Source organism: Anser anser, assembly GCF_964211835.1.
Source record: "Anser anser genome assembly, chromosome: 1".
Lineage (NCBI taxonomy): Eukaryota > Metazoa > Chordata > Aves > Anseriformes > Anatidae > Anser > Anser anser.
The window spans coordinates 176,417,840-176,445,025 of record NC_139720.1 but is presented as its reverse complement, the minus strand read 5'-3'; the positions used below and the strand labels follow the sequence as shown (position 1 = coordinate 176,445,025).

Below are 27,186 nucleotides of genomic sequence, written 5' to 3'. Positions count from 1 at the left end.
GAAAATCTGGAACTCATTTTTATTATGTAAACTTAAGACTTAGCCTCTTATAACAATGAACCATTTAAGCTGTGATAATTAGGCTGCATAAGCATCACTATCTAAAATGTAAAGTAGAGATGCAGAATTTTAATAAACTACAATTTACAAGGATTTGGATCTGACATTAGGTTAAGCTTCAAGTCTCAAAAAAAACATTTATAAGAGAATAAGTCAAGCAATTCCACATAAATAACAAAAAACTATGGTCTTATTAGTAGAGGTTCAAATTTATATTATAAAGCCTACCTATATTTTCAGCATATTCATGAAATACTAGATATATTTTACTATTTAGAATATATTGATATATTTATAATTGAAATATAAAAAACACGAAATCTTTATGAAAGCTTATCAGACACTATCTGTATTTATGTAATTTTAGAAAATGACCATATCAATGCTGAACTTGGTGTAACAGTATTTCAAAGGCACTCTGATGCAGAGGTATGGATGACAGCATATAAGCTATCATCTAGATGCCCAAGTTGTCACATGTATATCAAAGGAAGAAAAAGGCTAAGGAAGATGATTCGAGTTCATGAGAAGGCTAGCATATTTTCCGACCACCTCAGCTTCCATGTTTGCATTGTCAATTACTAGTGATGAAACTATTGTATCCACTCAGAAGGGAAATAATATTATTTTCCTGAAGATAAAAATCAGAAGTTACCTTAAATTTGGGATCATCATCCTTTTGGGTTAATATGATCTATATAGTGCTAGACAAACCTGGTGTCATACAGTCCTAGTGTGTTATATGAAACTTACTGACTCAACTAACATAAGGCAGATAAAATCCATATTTCTCTCTCTCTCTCTCTCTCTAAAATCTTAGTTTTGTTGTTGTTGTTTTTTGTTTGTTTTTTCCTGAATGCAAAAAAGTCAGCAATACCTCCTAAACACCTATTTTTTTATGGTTACTTATACAAGACATGAATCACCTCATGCAGCAGAAGGTAACACCATTGGCAACAAAATCCTACTCTTCAAATTACTTTTAAAAGCAGATGAAAGTTGAAGAAATCTAAAGGAAGGAACAAAGGAGAATCTAGGACAGGTTAAATGTCTATGTTGTAAACAAGACCAGTGGTTAACAAAACAAGGTTAGGATGGTGATATAAATCCAGTTTAAGCACTGGATAGCAGTGCAGATCCTGAAAGTTATGGGGAAAATTTGAAAGCAGGAGCTCCAGAACTGTAAACAAGTCACTAATTAATGGTCATTGGAAAAAAAACATAAACTCAAACTGGGGAAAGACTGCTCTAACATGTGAGAAAAGAAGCAGCAAAGCAAGGAAAAAAATCCAGATGAAGGGAGTGCTGTGGCCTGGGGGAGTAACAACACCTGAAGGATTTTGCATCGTGTAATCTAGGGATAAGACAACAAGGGTTGGGAACTGTCTAGAAACTAAGTGATCTAAGAGGCTAAGATCTCAGACTGGAAGTTGGGAGGGGAAGAGATGAGAAGATAGAAGAGAAGAAAAATATACCCACTTCAGTTCTAGCTTCCCTTGCTAAAGAGGTCTTGAGTTTGGTCATGTAATCTTGTCAACTATCAATGGTAGCCATCATTATTACCTATACAAAATCAAATCCATGGGTTTTTATACTTACATAAAATTTAGGGCACAAATGTTAAGGACTGACTGCTTGATTATGTAGTGATAGTGATTGATAGTAATAACGAATTTGTAGTGATAATGAAAAATGATGTCTAAATTATTAGCATAACCAGAGCTGTTAATGGTTGTCAGACTAATATATATTTTTTTGAAGTTTAACAGAAACAGTTAAGAAAGTCAGGACTGGCATATAACTAAATGATACGTACACAGGTATCTCTAACCTTTCTGTCATTTTCAGTTAAAAAGTAATGTTATTGAAAAATAAAGAGTGGAGATGCAGAGTATACTGTGATCTGTTCAATGAAAAAGATACCTTGAAGAATTGGTCAATACATATAAACTATTCTCTATAGAATATATATATTATACAATATAATATATATTATAATATATACACATTATAATATACATACTATTAAGTGTGCATATAATATACAGTATAAATTATATATAGTGTATATACAGTATATATAGTATGTTTATTATGTATATTATATATATCATGTATATATTATATATTTATTCTGTATGCATCTATTTGAATCCAAGAAAATATTTCCTGAAATGGTGACATTAAGAAATTTTGATTAGCTTCATTCACACAATATTTGAAATAATGTACCTATAAATCCAACATCTGATCTAGAATCACTGTAAAGAGACAATATGAAGCAAAAAAACAGTTACTCAACATTGTCACCTTCCAAATGAGAATGTTTGAGTGTTTTGACAGAGGGAGAACCTGGTTATATGTTTGCCAGCAGGTCACATGTAAACATTTTGTGAGTGATTTACGGAGAAGACATAGTCTTTCAATGAACTATCTATAGCTAGGAAAAGAGAAGAAAAAAGTAGTAAATTTTTTTTGGAAAGTCTATGCTACTTTTCTTAGTAAGCATGGTTGTAATAAGAATACCAAAGTAAAAACAAACAAAAATACAACCTCCCCCCTCCAAGCTCCCACTTTGCACATTGTTGCTGTACTTGCTGACAAATCTATGTAACGAAAGTGCTTTCCACTCCAAGAATTTGGGTTCTCTAATAGACTTGTTAATTAACAATTCAATGTAAATAGCACAAGAAGCCTTACAAAGACCTCTGCAGAACAACGCAGCAACAGCCAATTTAGTGACTATCAGATCTAATACACTTATAGCTTCAGGTGACCTTAATATCATCTTTTACTATCTTTTGCTGTTTAGTTGAGGGACCTTAAGTGGTTGCTAACAAGGGCAAGAAATCTCTTTCTGTATGTTTATATGATCTAATAAAAACAAAACCAAACAACAAAACAACAACACCAAAAACTACTAACAGACAAAGCAGCTATTTACTCAATGTCTTAGCTGATTTGTGGATGATAACTAGTTCAAAGCCACATTAGTTGAAGCAGTAGGTTTAGCTACCATAGGGCTATATATATACATGTGGGCATATGACTCAGAAGTCTGTAACATTAGCATCTGTTTTACAGAAGCAGGAAAATAGGAAGAACAGGACTGGGGAGGAACTTTAGTTTACCCAAAAGGACTATCAATTATACATCCAAAGCAGTATCAGTCGTTCATACAACATGTCTGAGAGATGAGTATCTAACCACTTCCAACTGCACATGAATACAGACATCAGTTTTACCCTTCTTCTAGTCTTCTGGACTATCTTCTGTGAGCTTTACAAAGATTGTCACTGATAGTTTCGTGATTGGGTCTTGATTTTACTTCTAAAGAATTAAAACTTCTGTGTTCAGAGAACAGCCTCTTGGTTTCCATCTTAACATAAAGCTTTAGTCTCACACCTCAAGACTGCCTACTGTGGATATTAGTGAAACGTGAAAGAGACAGATAATCATTTATGCCAAAGGTGCCAACCAGGGTTTGAGTGGGAAACTGTTAACAAGATCTGCTCAGAAAAAAAAATATGAAAGTAGCTCATGATAATTTACAGAGTAAGTCATATATCATTCTGAATGATTCCAGAAACTCAGTCTAAGGTAAAATATAGCAGTATAGAGAATCATCAGACATCTTCTTTAGTAACAGAAATTCACAGTGTCTGTGGTCTCTTGGTACAAAAACAACAGAGCATAAATGAATAACTTTAAAAATGTATGACAGAGGTTTCTTTGAAGGTGTTTCAACAGGGACCTGTTGAAATAACAATTGACATACTCAAAGAAGAATCCATAGTACGTCAGGAAGGGCTTATTCTCATATAGGAACAAAAATGAATATGTAACCCTGGTTAAAAGAAATAAAATGACTTTATGCTTTGGAGAGCATCAGTTCTCAGGTAACATAACAGATTCTCAGCATAACTGAATTTATACTTGGTCGCACAAGATTCAATATGTTCTAATGGAAAAATATTAAGCAACATTATGAGTTCTAAAATACCTTGAGGAAATCAGATAAGCTAGAGAAGCTTGTTAACAAACCAAAATTTAAGAATCTCTTTGACATAAGCTTTAACCATTGAAAAGCAATGATTTATTCTGTCTTTTCTCCATAGCACATTTAGATTAAATAAATAGCAGCCTTGCTTCCTGTAAAATGCTGGATAAAATGAGTTGTTTTCTACATTACTCACCTGTTTTCATTTCTAACAAACGCTTTTTCTTTTGTTGCCTCTCTTGTTTTTCTTTTTCTGCTTTCTCCTTAGCTATTTTAGCACGCCTCTGTTTTTCTTCTGCTTCTCTCCTTCTCATATTATCCTTTACTGCTTGCTGTGGAAAAAAAAAAAAAGGGTTCCATTAAAACTGAAGTCTTACCAAAAAGAAAGATGAATCTTAAAAACAAAAACACAGCTTAAAAACCACATCTAACTAACCTTAATTTATAGCCAAATAAATATTTTGCATTCCACATATAGCACATTTTATTCAGAAAAGTAAGCAAATTCAAAACAAGGACGTTAAAAGCATACTAATTAGCCCCAAATAGGGATTATAAATTCAGCAAGAAATACAGCTTAAGAATACACATTAATGCAGGAAGAAGTCAAAATATCTAAACAACCTGTTTTACTTGTAGTTCTAAAACAGTTTCAACATTTATTCTTACTCATGCTGCTCCTACACCAAAAAAAAAAAAAATTGCTTCTGTGACTTAGCAGTGTATTTTTCTTATTTTTATCTACATATGCATTATTTCAGTGGGTTTATAAGTTCTTGTTTTCTGGTTAATAGCCATACAATGCTGTTTATTTTGAATCATAAATAAGCACTCCAAAGGTTCTAATAATGTCATAATAGAACTGAGAGTTTCAGAGACTTTAAATAATTATTTTGGATATTCAGACACTAAGCAAAAAAAAAAAAAAAGCAATAATTTTTTAAAAAAAACATTTTTAAGATAACCTTTCCATGATTTTAATAGCAGCCCCGTACGCTGGTAAATTCTCAGTGAATTACTGTGGCTTACATCAGTGCAACATTGCTGGAATATGCATGCCGATACACATGCTCAAATCTTCCTAAGTTCTTCACCCATTTTTTGGATCTGGACAGCTCAATGTGCTCTAGAGTTGGCGGTCACAGAGTATAAATGTTAGGTTTTGTGAAGTGCACTCCAACATCAGCTATGAACCTGAAATCTATGTCTCCAGATTTAAACATACTTAGTTTTCATGAACTGAAAACTCAAAAAGCATCATAAGGAGATGAAATTGTATTTAAATTGTCAACTTTGCTTGACAACAAGAATGACATAACTTCACCTTCCCACACCTATCAGTGACTTAAGTAATCTTTTCATTTTGGACTTTAAGAATTGAATAACTGTTTAGCACTAAGTTTAAACATCTTTTGAGCTAAGCTTCCAAGATGCCAAACACCGTCCATTTCTGTCAGTAATCAAAACCAATGCTAAACAATTCTGAAAATCAAACCTCAGGTGTCTCACGCTAGGCATCTCAAAAATCTTTTCGAAAAAGACTCAAACCTGAGCAGCTACTCAATATTTTGTTTAGTGTCATTGAATGATAAGTGGTTTCATGCCTTATCTACACACCCTTTTCATATAGCCTTCAAACTGTGCTCTGCAAGACAGAATTATTAATTTTCCTCAAGGTTTCTCCTATCATGCTCATCAATAAAATCTAACTGTTTCAAAGCATTAATGAATCTATCTTTATAACACTGCTGTGAAGTAGGAGGTTAGTATTGGTGCTAGTTTTACAGACACAGAAAAGTATGGGAAAATAGAGATACAGAGAAATAGAGCACAACCATTACTTTGTGTCTCCAGTTCAAGACGAAACTGAGCATTTAGCATTCTTATTCCACAGCATTTAAATGGGAGTTGTGGCTTAAACATTAGAAATTAAATTAACACAACTATTTCATAACATTTAGCATTTTTGGAATTGGACTCCTGTGTTTCAAATTAGGAACTGAGCAAGTTAGGAAAATATAATCAATGTCCATATTTGAAAAATCAGGTGCACAGAATCACAGAATAATTTAGGTTGGAAAAGACCCTTAAGATCATCAAGTCCAACCATCAACTTAACCTACCAGGTCTCACTGCTAAACCTTGTTCCTCAGTGCCACGTCTACACATCTCTTAAATACCTCCAGGGAAGGTGACTCCACCACTTCCCTGGGAAGCCTGTTCCTATGCTTGACCACCCTCTCCATGAAGAAATTCTTCCTATTATCCAATCTAAATCTCCCCAGCACAACTTGAGACCATCTCCTTGCATCCTATCACTTGTCACCTGAGAAAAATGACCCTCTTCATTGTAATCCTCTTTCAGATCTTTGTAGTGAGTGACAAGGTCTCCTCTCAGCTGCCTCCTCTCCAGACTAAACAACCCCAGTTCCCTTATATGTCTTGTTTTCTACTCCTTGCACCAGCTTTGTTGCTCTTCTCTGCCAATGCTTTATCTACACAATCTGTTCTTACTGGCCCCCCCCAACTTTACCAGACTGAATATACTTATAAATATCCAAGACAGTGATCCCCACTCATCCTAAACAAGAACTCTAAAAAAGTATTTCAAACCTTCTTAAAATTGTTTGGGTATTTTAAACTGAGGGATATACCAGTCTTGAGTATGTATTCTGAAGCGTATCATTAAGTTAATCATCCTTCTTCCAGAAGAACTATACTGACAACAGTAAAAGAACTTCCAATATTTTTTAGAGAACAGCTGATTATCCTGAAATTTGCCAAGAAGACTGTTCATAACCATATACAATAAGCCTCAAATGTTTAAAGAAATACTCTGGTGAGAAATTCCTACTTCACTTTTCAGAAAAGACTTCTGTTAAAACTCTGAAATCATATTTTGGTAGAACAAAAATAATAATAAAAAACAAACCTACAAAATAGAAAACAAACCTAAAAAATATTTTTAATATTAAAAAACACCTACTATTAATATTTATAAACACAATGAAAATGTGTTTGGACTCAAAAAAATACCTAAAGAAAATTTCAGATTTCCAAAAAACTTAACGCTTTTATAATGAGCTAGTACTTGTGAATGTTTGTATATTTGTTTGTATATAATGCTTGCAGATTGATGTCCTGTGATAGAAGACTGAACCAATCTCAGTGTCTATGACTATTTTAGATAACTCTAAGGCAAAAGTCCCCTAACTGACAGTGACTTTGAATTATGCTTTTGACAGCATTCTGAGCTCTATACATAAAAAAAGCCATTTAACAATAGCCTAATGTCTGTTTCTCAAACATAATACAAACACTAGAAGTAATAAAATAATTCTTAGCTACCTATCCCCAAAAGATCACACTTTTAGAAGGCAAAAGAAGTAAGCATTTCAAATGTATAAAAAATAAAATCCGAGATAATCTATTGTCAGATAAATTAAGGGTCCTTAGAAACAGACTGAGTTTGAGAAAATATGCTATATTTTAAGCCAGGATAAGGAGATTTGATTTTGCTTAGCAGGGAACCTGATTACATATGTAAACCTTAACACTGATCAAGTGCTGCAGGCAGAAAAAAGATAAATAAAATAAAGTCTTGGATGTGGATTTCATATGGGAGAAGCATGCATAGAATGACTGTTAAAAGGTTTATTTTTAAATAAATAACAAGCATCCTTTAAAAAGAAAACACAGGTGTATTTAAGAAAGGTGGAGTTCCAGATTTTCCCCTGTCTGGATATACATACATGTAAGAGGTTCTGTATTAAATTACATTAATGGCTATTAAGAATTTCCATTTCTATCAAAAACAATCCACAAATTATAATTCAAAATCTCATTCTCCTAACTTTGTAGAATGTAGGATGTGCAAAGTAAAATTTCTGTTACAAGCATCAGATGCCATCAAAGAGAGAGAAAACTATTTTTAGTTTGTTCAATAATGTTTGTACAAAAATAATTTCTAAGAAATGTTAGGGATTAAATAAACAGACTGTACCATGAACATCATCCTGAAGTTGTTTAAGTCAGTTAAGAACTCCTCCACAGAAACTTTCTTCAGATCGATGGCATAATATCCCATCACGTTCTGATACAACTTTTCCATGTTCTCATGCATCCTTGAGAGTTTCTGAAAATCTTCTTTGGCATGAACTAGAAAGCTGTACGCTGCTGTTAAGGCTGCAAGAATTCTCAGTAAATCCAGTCAAATCCACAGTTTTTAACTTAACATAGATCTGTGTTTCATATACATTTTCCATTTGCATTAAATAAAGTGTCAAGATAATTCCTTCCATGTCATATACATCTCCTAGTATTTTCTGCTTACATTAGCGCTCTAAATAAATCAGGGCGTTTCCGTCAAATTTTCTCTGCCACTTTTTATTTAAAGATTATTTTGCTAGCAGGTAATTTAATATGAAATGTATGGGACTAGTCTAACTTCAAGCACCTGTTTTTGTCTGTTTGTTTGTTTTTAAATATTGCTGTCTCGTTGAAAGTAAAGGTTTAGGTATACAACTAAACAACAATATTACTATATTTACACTTCAAAAATCTTCCAAACCAACCAACCAAATAATAATAGTAATAATAATTCTACCTTTAGATGAATCTAAAAATATAGTCTCCAAATCTGTTGGAGAAAGCTACTCAAGTGCATTCTCTTTCTCTCTCTTCCCCTAGTTCTCCAGAAACTAATTTGAAGTTTCATTTAAACACATACGTACTATTATTTTTAAGGTCAAACACATAATTTTGGTTTAGGTAAATTAGAGCCTCAGAACATATTTTTAAAATATACTCACATTAAAATAAAGAAATTATTTAATTTGATTAGAACTAGTATCTAACTTCACTGAAACGTATGCCATTTTAACACATACATAAAAGCAAGATGGTATTTAGGTAGATATCAATAACTAACCTGAATATTTTATCATATCAAGAAACACTAATTCTTACTTAAAACAGAGTAAAACCAGAAATTTTAATAAACAATAGTATTAAAAATATAAAATAAAATAAAAACATAAAAGATAAAAACCTCATCCTAACAGCTTTCTAAAATGTAGCAACAGCAATGCATCCATTTCTGTTTCTGGTGGCTACAGCAGGTATTTATGCCTTCCAAGACTATTTGCAATGTCAATACAATTTAATTAAATTAAGTGGAAAACAACAGAACTATTTCTACAAGAGATAGGCAATTTATAAAAAGCACCAAAATACTGCATAACATAAATGAAATCAAATAAAAAACAAACACGTTTATTCAAGACTTGATTATATAGTTGACAAAGTAGAAGCTCAAAGAAGAAATACTGTGTGTAGGTTTTCCTTGTGTAGGACAATTTCATAAAGTGTTTAATGGAATGTCAGCTAAACAAATATGTATGTTCGCTTATTTTCAAGCTGCAGGAAAGGGTGTACAAGATAAGAAATGACAATTTTACCTTTTTCTCCCATTGCCCCCATCAATTATTGTAAAAGAGAATTTATTGTGTATGTGTAAGCCCAGCTTAAACGTCTCTATGCTAACACACATAGTATGGGGAATAAACAAGAGGAGTTAGAGATGTATGCAGGCCTGCAGGGCTGTGACACCATTGGCATTACGGAGACGTGGTGGAATGGCTTCCACGACTGGAGTGTTAGGATGGAAGGATACAGGATCTTTAGGAAGGACATGAAGGGGAGGTGAGGAGGGGATATCACCCTCTTATGTCAATGAGCATCTGGAGTGCATGGAGCTCTGCCTGGGGATGGATGAGGAACTGACAGAGAGCTAACGGGTCAGGATTAAGGGGAGAGCAGGGACAGGTGACATTATAGTGCAGTCTGTTACAGGCCACCTGATCAGGAAGAACAAGCGGATGAGGCCCTCTGTAGATAAACAGAAGCAGCCTCACATTCACAGGCCCTGGTCCTCATGGGGATCTTCAACCACCCCAAAATCTGTTGCAGGGACAGCACAGCAGGGTACAGGCAATCCAGTAGGTTCCTGGAATGCGCTGATGATAACTTCCTTCTCCAAGTGATAGAGGGACCAATGAGGAAAGGTGCTGTGCTGGACCTCATTCTCACCAACAAGGAGGGGCTGGTGGGGAATATGAAGCTAAAGGGCAGCCTTAAAATGACAGATCATGAAATGGTACAGTTAGCATACTGAGAGCAACCAGGATGGAGCACAGCAAGCTTGCTACCCTGGGCTTTGGGAGACCAGACTTTGGCCTCTTCAGGGATCTGCTTCATGGAGTACCATGGGACAAAGCCCTGGAGGGAGGAGAGGCCCGAGGAAACTGGTTAATATTCAAGGATCACCTCCTCCAAGCTGAGGAGTGATGCATGCCAACAAAGAGGTCCAGAGAAGGGCCATGAAGACAATCAGAAGGCTAGAACACCTCTTCTTTGCAGATAGGCTGAGAGAGTTGGGGTTGTTCAGCCTGGAGAAGAGAAGGCTCTAGGGAGACCTCATTGCAGCCTTCTAGTACCTAAAGGGGAGCTACAAGAAAGCTGGAGAGGGACTTCTTACCATGAAATTAGTGAAAGGACATGGAGTAATGGTTTTAAACTAAAAGAGGGTAGATTTAGATAAGACATAGGAAGAAATTCTTTACTCAGAGGGTGGTGAGGCACTGGCACAGGCTGCCCAGAGAAGCTGTGGATGCCCCATCCCTGGAGGTGCTCAAGGCCAGGCTGGATGGGGCTTTGGGCAACCTGGTCTGGTGGGAGGTGTCCCTGCCCATGGCAGGGGGTTGGAACTGGGTGGTCTTTAAGATCCCTTCCAAGTAAAACCATTCTGTGATTCTGTGTCTATACAGTATACAGCTAATAGTTTTCTTCTCATGATTTAGAATCTATGCCAGAAAATCATGTGATATTGTTCTCAGGCACAATATTCAAATTAGTCACTATGATGGCTATTAGCTGGGTCTGTAAGGGCCAGAGCAGTCTCCACTATGATAGTCTTGTAGAAAAGGGCTGACATAGCCTAGATTTCTATGATTTTTCATCTTCCATCATCCCCCAACCACTTAATATCAGACTTCTGCTTCTCTTCTGCTGACAAGGTTCTTCCCTCTTTATCCAATATAAGCTTTTCCTTGTTTCTATCTGCTTCTCAAGATGAAGCTTGTAAGCAGCTTCAAACTGCCTGTGCTGACTGGCTAGCAATACCTCAAAGGAAATTGACACTGCTGGCCCACTTGTTCTTCCATATTAATTTGTATATGTCTCCTTTACTTAGTTTCCAAGCTGCACAAAGGTTACAGGAAACTAAAGCTTTCAGAGATGTGTTCCTTTAAAATTATTAAGGATGTTAAAAAGTTATTGGTGGGACAGCAAGTAAAGTGGATGAGAGATTAAGAAAGAACAGATGCCCGAATATTAAGAAAAAAAGGATTCTGAAAAAAAAGGCATGGCACAAGCACACATTACGACCATTAAAAACAAACAAACAAAAAAAAGTCAGTGGTTTAAAAAAATGCAATAATGGAAAACAGTAAAATTAATGTTAAGTCAAACTAGAAAAATAGTTTTAATTCTGAATTATTTTTGATCCTATAATTTAGGATACTTATACATAACTCTTCAATCATTAACAGAACTTAGGTAGAAGTAAATTGTGCCTTGTAATTTTGAGCTTGTTTATTTCTGTAGAGCGGAAGGGTAAAGGAAAACCAGGTAATTTTGTTTTGTTGTCAGTAGGTATAAATGCCATATATCAAGCATGCCAGTAGGTTTCTTTAATCTTCTAGGAAGGTAAAAAATCATACCCCCAAAAAAAGTTAAAATTATCAATAAAAGGTATACCTGATGTTATAAATGAATGATATGTCACTATACACTAACAAGGAAACTTTGAGAAGAAATTTTTGTGACTAAAGTTACAGCTGTACTAACAGAGTCACAGAATGGTTTGGGTTGGAAGGGACCCTTAAGGATCATCTATTTCCAACCCCATCCCATGGACAGGGACACCTTCCACTAGAGTCCATATAAAGTGCTTAGATTAAATGATTAGAACTGATTCCCCTTGAATATGTGTTGCACAATTTTAAACTCAAAATACACTATTTGAGAAAGATGTGCGACTGTGCAGTATTTCAACCCCTGACAAAATGAATTCTGAGATTTTTATTTTCCATTTGGTGTGTTACGGGATACCCTAAGCTCTTGACATTCTACAGAGACTATGTTTCAATTTAGGTATTTTTAATAAGTCCTCTTCCTTTTTTCCTTACATACAGCTTTTGTTAGCCAGCACTAGCTAAACTGGAGACAACAGGGAATACTACTGAGCACAGCAATCCCAACTGTAATTATTATGAACAGGTTGATATATATGCATTATCAGCTACACAATTCATTGGCTTTGGATGAATGAAGACAGAAGTATAGCAGAGCTGCAACACAGGTGGGAAGAAAAGGAAATCAAAAAGTTAGTTATTTGTTAACTTTGTGAAGTGGCTTCACTTCATGGACTGCCTTTTTTTCACTCATGGGACTACAGATCATCATTCTGCTCATTAATAGAAGAGGAAAAGAATGAAGGGCTGAAATGAGTAATATATGTAGCAAAATTTCAAACTGCTGTATGTTTGGTCTTGCATATTCACAGCAGTTCTTTTCATGGTGGATTGCCTGTCTTAAGTTTATACTGATTTTAATATATTGTACTATGTAAAATACTAATATAGTGTATGGTATCAAGACACGTAAAAGCAGCTGTTATTCTACAGCAGATAATGAATGATGTTAAGCATGCCAAACATTTCCTCATAAGACCCCATATTTGCTACATGTCATTTTTTCACAAACTAACCTATGCATTAGGTGTAGAAAATCCAAAAAGGAATATGATTCGGCGTAAGAACAAAAGATTAACAGGTACATAGATGCTGCATATATTTTATCAGAATTTCAGAATGGAACTGAGACTGCCACTACCCAGGCCAGCAATAGTCTCTATAAAAACAAAGTAAACTTTTCAAAGGTTGGTGTAAGTAGACTTTGAGGTCACTTCAACCAGAATTTCAACTTTTTTAAAGGCCGAAGGGTGTGAATTTTGCAGGGTTCCAGTTAGAATTTTCCACATGAAGTTCTTGGGAAAATAGCTGCAATTATCTGAACAATACATGGCACAGAGACTTCAATTAATACGAATAGCAAGGTTCAACAGTAGAATTCCTTATCTGAATATAATAGTTCAAGAAATGCATGAAAAGCTCTTTACAGGACAGAATGGTTGAGGCTGGAAGATACCTCTGGATATCATCTAGTCCAACCTCTTCCGCTCAAAAAGCGGGATGAATTAGAACAGGCTGCTTAAGATCTTGTCCAAGCAGGCTCTGAGTATGTCCAAGGGTACAGACTCTACAACTTCTCTGGACAACGAGTCCCAGTGTTCAATCACCCTTACAGTAAAATTTTCCTCCCACTTCTGTTTAAAAAAAACTTCCTGAATTTTGTTTTATGTCCATTGCTTCTTGTTCTCTCACTGGACACCACTGAAAATATTCTGCCTCTGTCATCTTGACTTCTTCCCATCAGATATTTATATACATAGGTAATATCCTCCTTGAGCTCTCTTGTCTCCAGGCTTTTGTGAAAGGTAGTTAAAAAAAGGACAATTCTTACCTTCAATGAACTGTAAAATTCATCCAACACTAAACTCATAGAACAAGTCGGGTTACTGACAGGATGTCTCTTAATTCAGGACATCCTGAAAAGTCTCAAAGTCCTGCATCCATTCTACCGCAAATACAAATGTTTAGATTTTTAAATTAGTACCTTCTGAAGAGTATTTGTCAAATAATACCTTTTTCTTGACTTACTCAATCCTTTTTATCTCTATACTAAACATAATACTAAAACAAATTGACATATATTTGTGTCAGTGTGTATATCCCACGTATTTACGAACAAAACCAGTGTTAGCTGGACTGAAGTCCAGACCAGATATTAAAGACATATATATATAAAGGAATTATACACTTTAAGTTAAATTTAAATTGTTTGCCAAAACCCTCTCTCTCATTACCTGTCCACACAGTCAACATCCCAAAGAGTAACATGCTATCCTTCTTCACCTAACCAGATCCTGTAATCTTTCAGAGCCCCTAGGATGCTAGGATATCTTACAGGTTTTGGTTTGTTGACACTGCACAGTTCAAACTATGTGGCTGATTGGATAAGCAGCAGTTTACAGGCAGTGTGAAGTTTCTGCTTTGCAGTTGAAATGGGTTTCTTCTACCTCACTTGAATCAGGCTCTGATTTGGCTAAGTACTACTTCTTCCCTTAATGAATTAGCATACGCAACAGGAAAGAGGAACAGGGAACTGATCAGAAAGAAAGGACTGTATTCCCAGATGAAGGGCATCAACCAACTTATTATCTCTCAGGTATTAGTTCCATAAACTTTTGTGAAAATTGCTATCACAAATACACTCAGTGGTAGGCTACAACTTGTCAAGTTTCTCAGCTGCTATTTAGAAAATCATGAGATGTGAGCTGGACTGATATAGAAGATGTAGACTAAACTACTTAATTAAGCTTTCAATATGTAATTTAAGTACTCTCCATAAAGGCACTACATTTTCACTTTGAACATCCAAGTGTATTTTGTTCACTGTGATTTTTATTGAACATTACATTGAATGGATTTAATAGTCTAAATCAATATAATTTCAATATCCTTTGACTGTCCTAATTAAAGCAAACAAATGAACTGCAATAATGACTATCACTTCTTTTCAGCTAGTATACATAAGATGACTGACAAACTAGCACAATTTAATGTATAAGAGAAACATTCATAATTATAGACTTGGTCAATAAAAGTGCATCAACTGTGCATCTATCTGACTTCCTAAAGAAACAAGAATGCTAATCAGTTCATTAGGGGCCTTTGGGTTGTGATATTTAGTGACAAGATGTAATAGCCTGCTTGTCCATGGAGCCTAATTGTACTCAGGATGAAAAATTATTTCCAACAAAGTACCATCCTTCCTTTTTCAGATTTCCTGCTGATTTCTTTTTATGAGCTGCATGCCTTTCAAGACTTCACCATCATTCAGCTTTCCTTGTCATAGGAATAAAAGTAAAGACAGGTCCAGGCTTCATCATGCTGTGCAGGATTATCTAACCTTTACATCAAACCTTTTTTGCTTCGTAATTTATTGAAGCTCCTGTTTTTCCAAAAGTGAGCTTCTTTAATTAGTGTGTTCACAGACATTACTAGAAACCATATGAAACTTTACTGTTCTGAAATTACTGCCTTTCTACTAGGAGAGGTAGTAGGTGAGGGCAAACTATTCCTGTTCATAACATTTTCTGTTCAAAATACTGTTTGAATAGTGTAATATAACGAAATATATATTATGGCTGGTTTTACTTGTACTGATTTATTCTGAGTAAGACAAAATATTCATCTCACCTGTTTCTGACAGCAATCAATACCCAATGATTAGGGAAAACAAGAAGAAAATAGGGTAAGTATAGCATGGTAATTAAACTGATGTAGTATTTAGCTTCTAACAGTCTCCAGGTTAGTGATTTTCTGAGCTAAATCTACCTCTGGACTACTGTGTTTTAGAGCTCCAGACATACTGTCTTTAGTTAACTATCTAAGCCTTATATGAAATTCATTTATATTATCATTGTCTACAACATCCTGAAAGTAAATGCTACAGTTTAATCATTTGCTGAGAAAACACTTCTGTTAGTATGTTCTACCCTTCTGGACAGTATTTTACATTGGTTATTTATAAATATTTATAATAATTAATGAATATGTTCCTAGCTTTCCTCTTCCATGGCATACAAAATTACAAGTTTTTTTTTTTTTTTTTACTATATTCTCCTAATTTTTTTGCTTTCCAGTTTCAGAGTCCTGACCTTTTTAAACATTCATCATACAGAACCTTTTGCCTGCTGCTGGTTGTTGTCAGTATTCTCTACTGCATCAATAGGTGTACAATATACTTTCTGACATAGGGTGAAGGAAGCACTCAAGATTTTTCTGATTTTTACAGCAACTTATGTTTTCTCCTTGTTTCTAACTACAGTTGTTTACAAGAACCTTTCTTACAGATACATTACACCATAGTCACTGAGGTTAACTTGCCCTTTTGTCAGTATCTACCAACATCTGCCTTTTGGCACGAGTTTTTCAATTATATTTTTTAAACTAGACATTAGTCCAGAATAAATAATCATTCCACTTTTCCCCTGAGAACTTTGTTTCCTTGGAAGTCTTTGTTAACACACCTTGTTGAAAGATGAATGAGAATTCAGCGATGCTCTACTGTATGTCTCACCCTTATCTGCATTCTGTAAGGGATCTGCAAGGAATGGTTCTTCCCTTTACAAAGCCCACACTGAACCTCCCCCATCATACTGTATCTCCCATATATATATTTATGTGTTCTGTCTTGCTATACGTTGGTTCTGGTTTTATTTGGTCTTCACCAGTTTTCTTGGTACAGAAGCCAAACTTACTGCTCCAAAGCTCAGATCCTCCTTGCAGCCCTTCTAAAAAAATGACGTTCATCTTCTCAGCTCCAGTTCCTCTGGCGTCTAGGGCTTGTAGTCCCAAAGCTAACAGTCCCAACAGGCTAACTTAGTTCATGTAAGAATATGTAGTTCAATAGGTACATATTTGAGTTCACTTTAAAATCTTTAAAAGTATTCTGTGACCAACGGTTAGTCCTGGGGATTTATTGCTCTTTATTTTATTTTAAAAAATACTTCTGCTGACTCCTTCATTTGAGATCATCACTTCATATAAAACATTGCACAGCTGGGTCAACCAAAGTTCTCCCGAAGGGCAACTCTTGCAAACAACTAATTTAACTTTTTGGTTACAGCTTATCTTCTTGGCACACATCAATAAGCTACGTCTTCAGTAGCAGTACTGTTTCTGAGATGCTTGAAAAGGAAAGCACAACGATCCTCCTCTTCATTTCTTAAGATGATCACTAACCTTTTTGAAGAAATCAGTTAAGTGCTTTAATATTCTCCATATACAGGGATGGAATTTTAACTCAGAGAAAAGTTACGCTATTTATTGACAACGGTCCACCCATTTCCCTCTTTAGCTATTGTATTTTAACTTCTTGCACTACTGCTTTACAACTGTGACCTATTCTGTCTCAAATGCAATTTATAACCTTCTATCACACTATTCCACTAACTTTCTGCCATGAGGTTTCAGAAATTCCCAATATGTCAGTAACACAAAGGGAAATAAGGCATCCTACTTAATCACTTTTTTTCAGATGTTCAATAGTAGCACAGATTTATTTCTCAACTTACTTTTCTGTGCTTTCCTTCTTAAGAAGGAAACTAATTTCTTCAGGCTATCCTTCACTCATTCCCAAGTGAATTTTGTTACCTTCTTTCATACCTGTTTTATAGGTATGGAGTTGGTTCAGATTGAATATTAGGAAGAATTTCTTCAAAGAAAGGGTGGCTAGAAATTTGAACAAGGCTGCCCAGGGAGACGATGGAGTCACCATTCCTGGCGGTATTTAAGAGATGTGTGGATGTAGCACTTTGGGACATGATTTAGTGATGGACTTGGTAGTATTAGGTTGATGGTTGGACTTTATCTTTTCCAACCTAAATGATTCTATGGCTCTATGATTATAACCACATCTCTAAAGACAGCTGTATATTAATTTATCTCTTACTTCAAACCCTAGTCCTCAGCTTAAAAATGTAAAAGGTTATAGGGTATTTTAAATGCCAGAATCATAATGTTTTTAGATTAAGAGGAGTCTGCCTTTTTCACATATTTAGTTTCTTAATAAACTTCATAGACCACACATCATTTTCTTAACCAAGCACAGACAGACTAGCTTTGTTTCTGAGAATGTTGTCATGGATATGTTTTCCTCTAACCTCCTAGTAATACTTTACTTCTTGCCTTTCAAAACCACTCTCCAAGTTCTCCTCTACGCTATTGGCTTCTTCAGATACAAAACTTACGTTTCACCCTATAGAGACACCATGCTGGTGGGTTGCAGCAAATCTCTCAAAACAACGTTGAGCTGGAAAAGAAAGGCACTGACAGCAACAACAAAAAACAGAACTATTTCAGCAACAAAATACGTGACCTTACAAAAAATTAGTAATAACATTGAAAGGTTACCGATACCTCAGAGAGTCCAGAGAAGGCCTAAAGCCAAGTTGTATACACTTTGGTTGCAGCTAGTCTACTAAAGAGGGAATTGGTCCTAATACAGCAATGACAAAAGCCAGTATATCCACTTGGCCTCAGGGTCTCTTGCCGCCTTTTAAGAGTATTAGATTAATCAAGAGCAACGAGTACCTGTCTCCCGAGTCCTCCTGTCTTTATACATAGCAAAGTAGTCTTCCAGTTAGGTAATGACCTAACTATGCCTACTAAGGAAATTTGAACTTGTCTTTCTATGTCTGCCAATATTTTTGCTTCCAGCATGTTCTTTGTGCCAAGCATATATGGCCAACGCCTAGAAGGGAGGTTTAAGTTAAAGAACAATTTTCTCATAGAATGACCTTCCTGTCACAAGGTTTCTTATGAGAGAAACAGGCAGTTAAGTTGGCCATAGGGTTTTGGAATAAATAGTAAGAAGAGGAATTTTGACAAAAATAAGACCAGAAACCTGTTTTCATAAGCTATGAATCTCATTTCAGCAATACGAGAAATTTTGTTTTCATGGTTGCATGTACAAAATCATTCTCAATGGTAATGCATACACTGCCAAACAAACAAACTCAAGGTGATGTACATCCTTCTCTAATATATTCTTATGAGAAAAATCAATTAAAGTCAAGTGCTTAACAGTCCTATTTTAACTACTTTTCACTAAGACACTTATACACAGAATAAGACCTGACAGCATTTTTCCCCTCATTCTATTCATTACAGATGAGTACTTTAATTAGGCTGTTCATGTATTTAGTTTTTGAGAGAAAAGAGTTATTTTTTTTTTTCAGAAATAAATGCTACAGACTAGATAAAAGCTAGACAAAGACATTTAAAGTTTAAAGGAGTGCAGTTAAACTACTTCTGTGTGTGCTTTTTTTTAAAGGAATACTCCAAAGGATATAGACATTTTTGCTACAAACTTATCATGCTTATCTTCAGCAACTGGAAAAGTCTGCAAATCCTTCTCAAGCTGTTGGAGTTGCCTCTCCATATGCTTCAGGCTCTTCTCCAGGTTTTCTGCTGAGACTAAAATACAGTACATTAACTCTGTTAACACCTTAAATGAGAAACATTGTTTGTAAAATATGCAAGTTAAAACCTTATCCAAATCAGCATACATTTTAAATTCTGAAATAAAAGCACACTGACCAAATTACAAGACACTCTCCAATGCTCAGTTCTCCTCACTTACGCAGTTGCCTTATTCTGATTAGATGAATGCTGTTTAAATGCTGAATTTTGTTTTATTCTTATGCTTAAGATATAGCACTGCAACTAACAGTCTGTTTTAAATAACCTGAGATATACATATGCCAGTCTGTCTCTTCTGATTAACAACTAGAGGGAAAGTTTTGAAACGACTCCAAGTACCACAAAGCTTTCCTAAATCTCATTCTGTTAAAACAGAAAAAATACCAACATTTGTATGGTAGATCATGAAGAAAATAAGACCCTGAAAAAACAGAGAAAATGGGGCCATTAAACACCTGTGTATGAAACCTAAAACTCAACTCCTTAGTTTGATAGCACAATACCTAATAAGAAACACAACGGAATCTACCAGAGCCAAAGTGCTTTTCAAGGTAGAGGGAAGTGCAGACACTGAGGTGAGCCAGAGCAACATAGCGCTTAGGAGAATGAAAAGAGCAGAGAGGAAACATGAGGGATTTATAGCAGGATGCAGAAAAACTGTAAACTTTCTTTATCAGAAAAAGAGAAATTCAACTTCCAAACACTTGAAGGAATGCATGGAAGTTGAACACTTGATCTGTAAATAGTTGTTCAAAATATCAAGACCATAAAGGTAAGATCAGGGTAACTCCTGTTAGCATGTATTCCAGCCTGGACTTATAGTACTTAAGTCAGTTAAAACTTATTTCCTGTCTGTTTATGAAGTAAAATTAACACTTCAATATGTTCCATTGAAAAAATATTTAGAGAAGAACATACTTTGAATTTTAGTCTAATGGCACACCTTACTTTTTTTCATCATTTATTCCGTTCACAATATACTGTACCTATAAACATAAAGTTACCGTCATCTACAAAAACCCTGGATAAAGCTTTTGGCCCTATGAAGGCAGTAAGATCTGCAATGGATCCATGATTTCATCCTGAGTAGCATTATGTGATAGAAAATGAGATACACTCACTGAACACATCTTTCTTTCAGAAAAGTCTGACAAGGGTGCCCATATGACTAGATTAAAATGTTGCATAGCAACTACAATTCCATTCATAACAGAAAGGTTAACACAAGTATAAAATGTATAAAGTATATGTATAAAGTATAAATGTATAAAGTATAACCTGTGAAAATGCTAATGCAGCCTAAAAAAAGCCATTTCTATACAATCATTCTTAAAAAGAATAAGGGAATATAAATGTATGTTCACATTATAATTTATAACTCAATTCAGTTTATAATCATAATTTAAAGAATCCTCTGTTTACTCTAACTCACTGCTTTCCAATCGTATGTCAGACATGACAGATTTTCACTCAGTGACTGGCAAACCCTAATCATCACCAGATAGGTCATTTAGCTAGTTAAGAAACTGTTTCAGAAACAGAGCTAAAATTAGATGACAATGCTGACTACAGATGTGTTTCGGTCTTCACAGGTTTCAGAAACCAACCTGTTTTTAATATAAAGTCATATTTTTGCTGTCAAAAGAAGCCTTTGAGGGTGGGCACACATAATTTTAAGACACTAATTTACTTAGAAAGCTCCTAAGAAACACAGAATATATACCTTGTGCTTAATATTAACTATCAAAATCAGATAGTTAATATGATAGTTCTTCAAAACATAGCTTGTCTTGCTTTAAAATGAGTTCACAGCAGAAAATTAAGATAACATACATAATATGAGAATGATAAGACCCAGCAAATACACAGGTTTAAAAAAAATGCAGGTAGCAGCTGAGAAAGAGTCACTTTCTTTTCGCCAGATAAAAGATCTCAGTGCCTAGAGCTGATTAACAGGCTGTATTATAACTCAGTGACAAAGCACTGAGATTTTCAAATTCTTGCTTTCAGCAAAGCCATTTTTTATTTTGGTTCCTTTAGTTCTTTTGACCTTGAACAGTTATGTATTTGATCAAGGATCTTTACATCTCTGCCTCATTCTGTAGCTGGTTGTTCTTTTTCTCTCTGTCACGATTTTAAGTTGTTCCTGAGTATAAACATTCAGCTTTCCTTTCATTTCAGCAATGTGAATCTTCTAGATTTATTTTCCTTTAAGACTATACTTCTGTTGATAGTCTAACATAGAGGCTAGCTTGCAACATATCGGTATTAGTTTGGAATTATTGCAACTTTAAATTGACTGAAAATAGTTGAAAAATCAAAACTATAAATCTAATCAGCTCTTGAAAAAGATCCCATGAAATACTTACCGACATTCACCCATGCCCTTCTAGAAAATATGGCATAAAATCTGAAGTGACAGAGAAGAATGGTACAAGAGGAAAGGGAGGGTGGGGGAGAACAAACTTTTACCCCTAATCCTGAGAGGATTCATATATAAACCCAAGCAAATCTGAAGTGAACAACTGATATAATAAGTTTGGAAACTAAGTGAAAGATGAGGGTTTTGAATGTTAGTGAGCCCACAAAAGAAAGTTGCTTGATGAAATACAATGCATGCGTGCCTGAAGAATATCTCATTTATACCCTCTGAACTCTCCTATCCTTGTCAAAAAAATTAAAGACAGTAATTAGACTTCCTCACTTTCTGCTTTTCAGGGTTGAAACAACTAAACAACTTTGTTCTTCATGTTTCCTCTCTTGATTCAGGTTTTCTAATGCCATGACTATTCCAGAAGCCTCTGTACCTGCATCTGTGTTAAAACCTCTCTACATAACATTTCAGGCTCACCAGCCCTTTTAATGTTTGCAGTACTGTTCCTACTGGAAATACCTTATCTGATTATCTTCAGGTAAAATATCCTTTTTTCTTGACCAGAGCTCTTATTACAGCATCAAGATGCATGATCTTGTACTTCATACTATCGACTTTCATTTCTTTTACTCTACATCCTCAGGACTATTCAGTAATGACAATCTAATCTTTTTCTCCACTGACAATACTGCCTAACTGTATGTCAGATATGTTTGTTGCTTCGATACCACAATTTTATTTTGTTGCCATGTTCCTTTTAGACAGCACTGTACATTTCTTTCACTTTTTATTCTAATGAACAATTTTCCATTTTCCATTATATCAAGTGATTTTCTGAAGTCAAGATAGATTTCATGTGTCCAAAAAAAATAATAATATAATAATACTCAAAGCTAGCAAATTAGTCTACTACTTTTTCTATTCATTTTCATTTTATGTCATTCTGATTAACCTCCGCATATTTGATTATTCTTTCCTCCAAAAACTTTCATATCATTAAGGTCAGATAAAGAGATGTGTAATTGCCTAAAATCAATCCTTTCTGCTCAGTTTCTTAGATGTTCTGTAATCATACAACACTATTGTAGCCACAGTAAAACTTGGTAAAAATCGTACTTATTGAACTTTTAGTTCCATATTTCAGTTATCTCAGAATGCAGAAATGGAAAATGGTATTTACAACACGAGTATATGGAACTCTTATTTTCTTTAAACAAATTTCTATGGAAACCCTCTCCTCTCCCCCACCTCCAGATCATTATTCTTGCTTAAAACTAAAGCAATATTTCTTCTAGCTTTGTGACAACACCCCTTTCATCTCTAATCCTAGAAATAACTCTTTAAAGCAAAGCAGTACTACTTGTGTTCTCTTTCATTTATATTGCCGCAAACCTTCAGTTACTTTTTGCAACAGATATTTCAGCTGGTATTTTAGAAATCCCACATGCTGCCCAACCTCTATGACAGTTTTCTTGGTCACCATCCCCATACCGATAGAATCATCCTCTCGCCTATGGCTGTTTAGCCTTTTTTGTGCTATTCTGGCTACTACATTCTGAAGTGGAGAGAGTGACAGTGACATGCTGATCTCTGGCCAGATGTAAAAAACTATACCATGAAAAAAAGGATTCTGACAATATACTATTGCTTTTCCTGTTTGAACTTCACGGATACTGGATAGTGGACAAAGCCTACTGAGTGATTCTCTAAAATTGTCAATACACTATTAAAGGAGTATTTGTTTAGTACCATCGAATGACAAAATATAGCCTAAAAAAAAAGCAAAACAAAGCAAACAAGAAAACCTTCATTGTCAAATGGTCTAAAGCACTAACACCGAAATAGTATGTAAACAGAGAGGCTTTCTGTTTCTGTAAACACCAGCTATAGTTAGTAGAAGAGGCTCAGCTATAGTCTCAGCTATCCATTAACCGCAATAAAATGTAGTTGGATATATTCACTCAAGGTCACAGACGAAGACTAAAAATACAGCACGCATGCTTTATTGTTCCCAAGATGACCTCTTCTCTTGCCTTCTACAGACATTTTCTTGTTTTCTTGACTTTTTTTAAATAGGTGCTATACATTATTCTTGTTGATTTTTTTCCCAAAGCTCTGATAATGGCATTGCCTCTCAAGCCTGAGGACTTTCCCTTCTGTAGGCACAGCAGCCTGCAGCTGCACACATGAAAGCAAAAGCTCTCTAAGCAGGATTTAATTAATTTTCTCCTGTTTTGAATTCAAATATAAGCACAGTAATGTAGCATAACTGGTAAACAATGTATAGACGTTTTTGTACCCAGGTTCCTAGTAACAATGGTACTATTATCTCTAGGAATAGACCTCAGACCTTATACTAGCTGAACCCTATACTAACTGCACAAGAGCCCTGGTCTGTTGTCTTGAGAACTTTCTGTGCAAAAAGAAGCTTGGTACCGTGTCTATTTTTATGATGCACAGTTTAAGCTCAAAACATGAAAATATGGGCAAAAGTTGAAAACTGATTCCCCCAAGTGATGAATAATTGACCATCAGTGAATTGTCTATCATTGGACTGCTGTTGAAAGAAAGAAGCAGCTGCTAACCAAGGGGAAAAAATGACCAAGCAGCAAGATATGACACCTGCCACAGCACAGGAAAATAATATCCTTGTGTTGTGCAGTACACATGTGGATAATTTGGAGGAGGGAGAGAAAGATGACACATGCATCAGTTGGGTTTTCCTTCACTGAAGAGCTTTTGACCCTCATCACTTCACCCCTTGGGAACAAAGACCATGAAGTACTGTGCTGACTGCAGGGTGTATATATTCACAGCTAATTTGGGATATGACTGTTAATAACTGCTTTCAACATGCAGTAATATTGATTTATAACAATTAAGAATGAACCATTAGCATGAAATGTTAATGAATATCAGTCCAGTAAAGTTTTGAAGTTTTAACCTGACCACATTTATCAGTCTTCTAAACAATCCCAACACCACAATCTCTAATCTTAAAATAGCTGTACAAGTAGAGAGACACACACACATACAGATGCATTTGCAACACCTCCCTGCTCATTAAAATTAAACTTTCTTGTCTTGAAGAATCTAAACATCTTCACAATTTATTCATATCCAATTCTTTTCTATAACATTGCCCTTTCTGCCATTTTAATGCTCCTCTTGCAAACGATTTCTGCATAACTTACTTGTTTTTAATTTGTCTTCTAGCAGATATCTACCCTTTTCATTCCAGTACATAAATAATACTCTATTTGTCTAAATCTCACTACTGCCTAATACTCTTTTTACTCTTGAGTCTCTTTTTTTTTTTCCAGAAAAGCCATTAAAAATAAATTTCAGATGACGGACATGGAAAAAAAACAGACCTCTGCTTGGTAACAAGTCTTCCAGTTATTTTGCATGGCCATCATTCTTGAAAACTACCATTTAATGCAGAGGAACATCCCAAATGTAACTGTAAATAAACTGGAAAATAAACCTTGCATTTAAAAAGGGCATTCTCTCTCAAAATAAAATAAAAATTAAGGTGTTTAGCATATTAGTTATAAATATTGTTCAAATAAAGCTCTGAATGGATGACTATTTCACATCTGAGTCTGCTATGAGAACTTACATAATTGTGCAACCTGCAAAACAGGAATCATCTGTTGATTTTGGTACTGATTGAGTGTAATGGAGTACGGAGTAACTCATGAAGTTTGTACTGTTTTCTGAACATACAAAAAAGCCATCCAACAAACAGTAATCCTGGTTACCCTGTGAATGTGCTACTTAAAATAAGAAAATAAGAAAAAGCCCAAGCAATGCATAATAGAAAGATTTTTTTTTTCATACTAAGAAATTTGCCATAAACTTTTCAAAATTCTGTAATAAGAAAAATGTTCTTTTTGACATATAAATTGTGGTTAGCATATATATTAATATTGCTCTCTTGAGCTGTCCTAATGTTTTTAAATGTTGGAGGTGGGAGTGTTGTGCATTTTAATGAATCTAGATTAAACTTCACTCTCAGACTTGGTCTTTTTGTGCCATAGATGGGGATCAGAAAAAGAGAAATAGCAAATACTAGACAAAAACAGTGATTCACAGAATCAAGAATTGGTTGAGGTTGGAAAGGACCTCTGGAGGTCATCTGGTCCAATCTTCTGCTCCAGCAGGGACACCTACAGCAGGTTACCCAGGACCATGTCCAGACAGCTTTCAAGATCTCTGTGGAGGAAGAATCTACATCTCTGGGCAACCTGTGCCTTTGCCCCACCAGTGAGTATGCTGGGGATAGGCAAGAAACTGGGAGGGGACACAATCAGGCTAGCTGAGCCCAACTGACCGTTCCATACCATACAACGTTGTGCTCAGCAATAAAAGCTGGGGGGAAAGAAGCAGGAGGGGAGACATTTGGAGTTACAGCATTTGTCTTCCCAACTAACTGTTACGTATGATGCTCTGCTTTCATAGGCATAGCTGAACAATTGCCTGCTGATGGGAAGTAGCGAATGAATTCCTTGTATTGCTTTATTTGTGTGCACAGTTTTTGTTCTCCCTAGTAAACTGTCCTCATCTTAGCCTATGAGTTCTCTCCCTTTTACTCTCCAGATTGTCTTGCCCATCCCACTGGTGGGGAACAACTGAGTGGCTATGTGATCAAGTGGTGCTTAGCTGCTTACTGGCATTAACGCACAAAAAAAGACATTACAGAAAAGATGCTATTAAAATACTTCTAATATCAAAAATAACTATGTGATAATGGTAAATCTAAAAAAAATTAAAATGTATGCATTAACACGAGTGTACGTATTAAATGTACGTGTATCAACAAAAGATAGTTCAAGCAGCAAACATGTTAAGTATCTAACCCCCAAAATTGATAAGACAAATTCTTCGTCTTCTTCATTCAAATTCAATGCTTATGTGTTTACCAGTACTTTCCAAAGATTTATTTTTCTCTTCCTTCTTTCAGTGAACATCGAGTAACATTTAACTGAACGTTTACAATTCTCACCTGGAAAGCTAACTAACAGCAACACTTGCAATTTATTACTATTCGACTTTTTCTTCCAAAATATATCAAAATTACAACTCGATTCCTGTTTAAAAAAAAAAGTCTATCTATGAAAAAAGTGAATGAAGTCTCAAAAATGAGAAAACGGCTAAATTACTTATGAAGTAACAATGAGTGATGACTTTCAGAGGAAGGAAAATCTGCAGTTTTATACAGTTACTACAATGTCAAAGGAAGACTCTATATATGGTTACCTGTAAGGCCTGAGTAAATTATAGTCAATCAAATAAAACAACAGCCTGAATAAATGCAATATAAATCCTTAGAATACCATAAAATAAGAAATTAGTGAAGTGCACTAAATTACAAAATATTTCTCATCTGGAATACTAATAGAAAAGTAGGAAAGTCATTACGTTTGAAAGAAGAGACAGCTTTAATTCTATGAATCTTCAAAAACTGTCATATCAGTAAGCTCATTAGCTACAATGAAAGTTCCTCCTGCTGATCT

At 35.1% G+C, this 27,186-nt stretch overlaps 1 protein-coding gene and 1 long non-coding RNA gene across 4 annotated transcripts in view; both read right to left on the bottom strand.

Annotated features, from left to right (window-relative positions):
- Positions 1 to 27,186, bottom strand: part of DIAPH3 (diaphanous related formin 3) — a 247,857-nt gene that overhangs the window by 75,776 nt on the left and 144,895 nt on the right. For all 3 annotated transcript variants that reach the window (XM_083849164.1, XM_083849166.1, XM_083849165.1), the window contains 3 exons: positions 19,163 to 19,287; positions 8,064 to 8,228; positions 4,257 to 4,392 (listed from right to left, as the gene is read on the bottom strand). In XM_083849164.1, the coding sequence (XP_083705290.1) occupies positions 4,257 to 4,392; positions 8,064 to 8,228; positions 19,163 to 19,287 (426 nt within the window). The remainder of the gene's footprint in view (positions 1 to 4,256; positions 4,393 to 8,063; positions 8,229 to 19,162; positions 19,288 to 27,186) is intronic.
- Positions 13,676 to 19,154, bottom strand: LOC310904450. Its single transcript, XR_014588353.1, has 2 exons — positions 18,403 to 19,154; positions 13,676 to 17,052 (listed from the first exon to the last, which is right to left on the bottom strand). It is a non-coding gene; the product is annotated as an uncharacterized lncRNA (long non-coding RNA).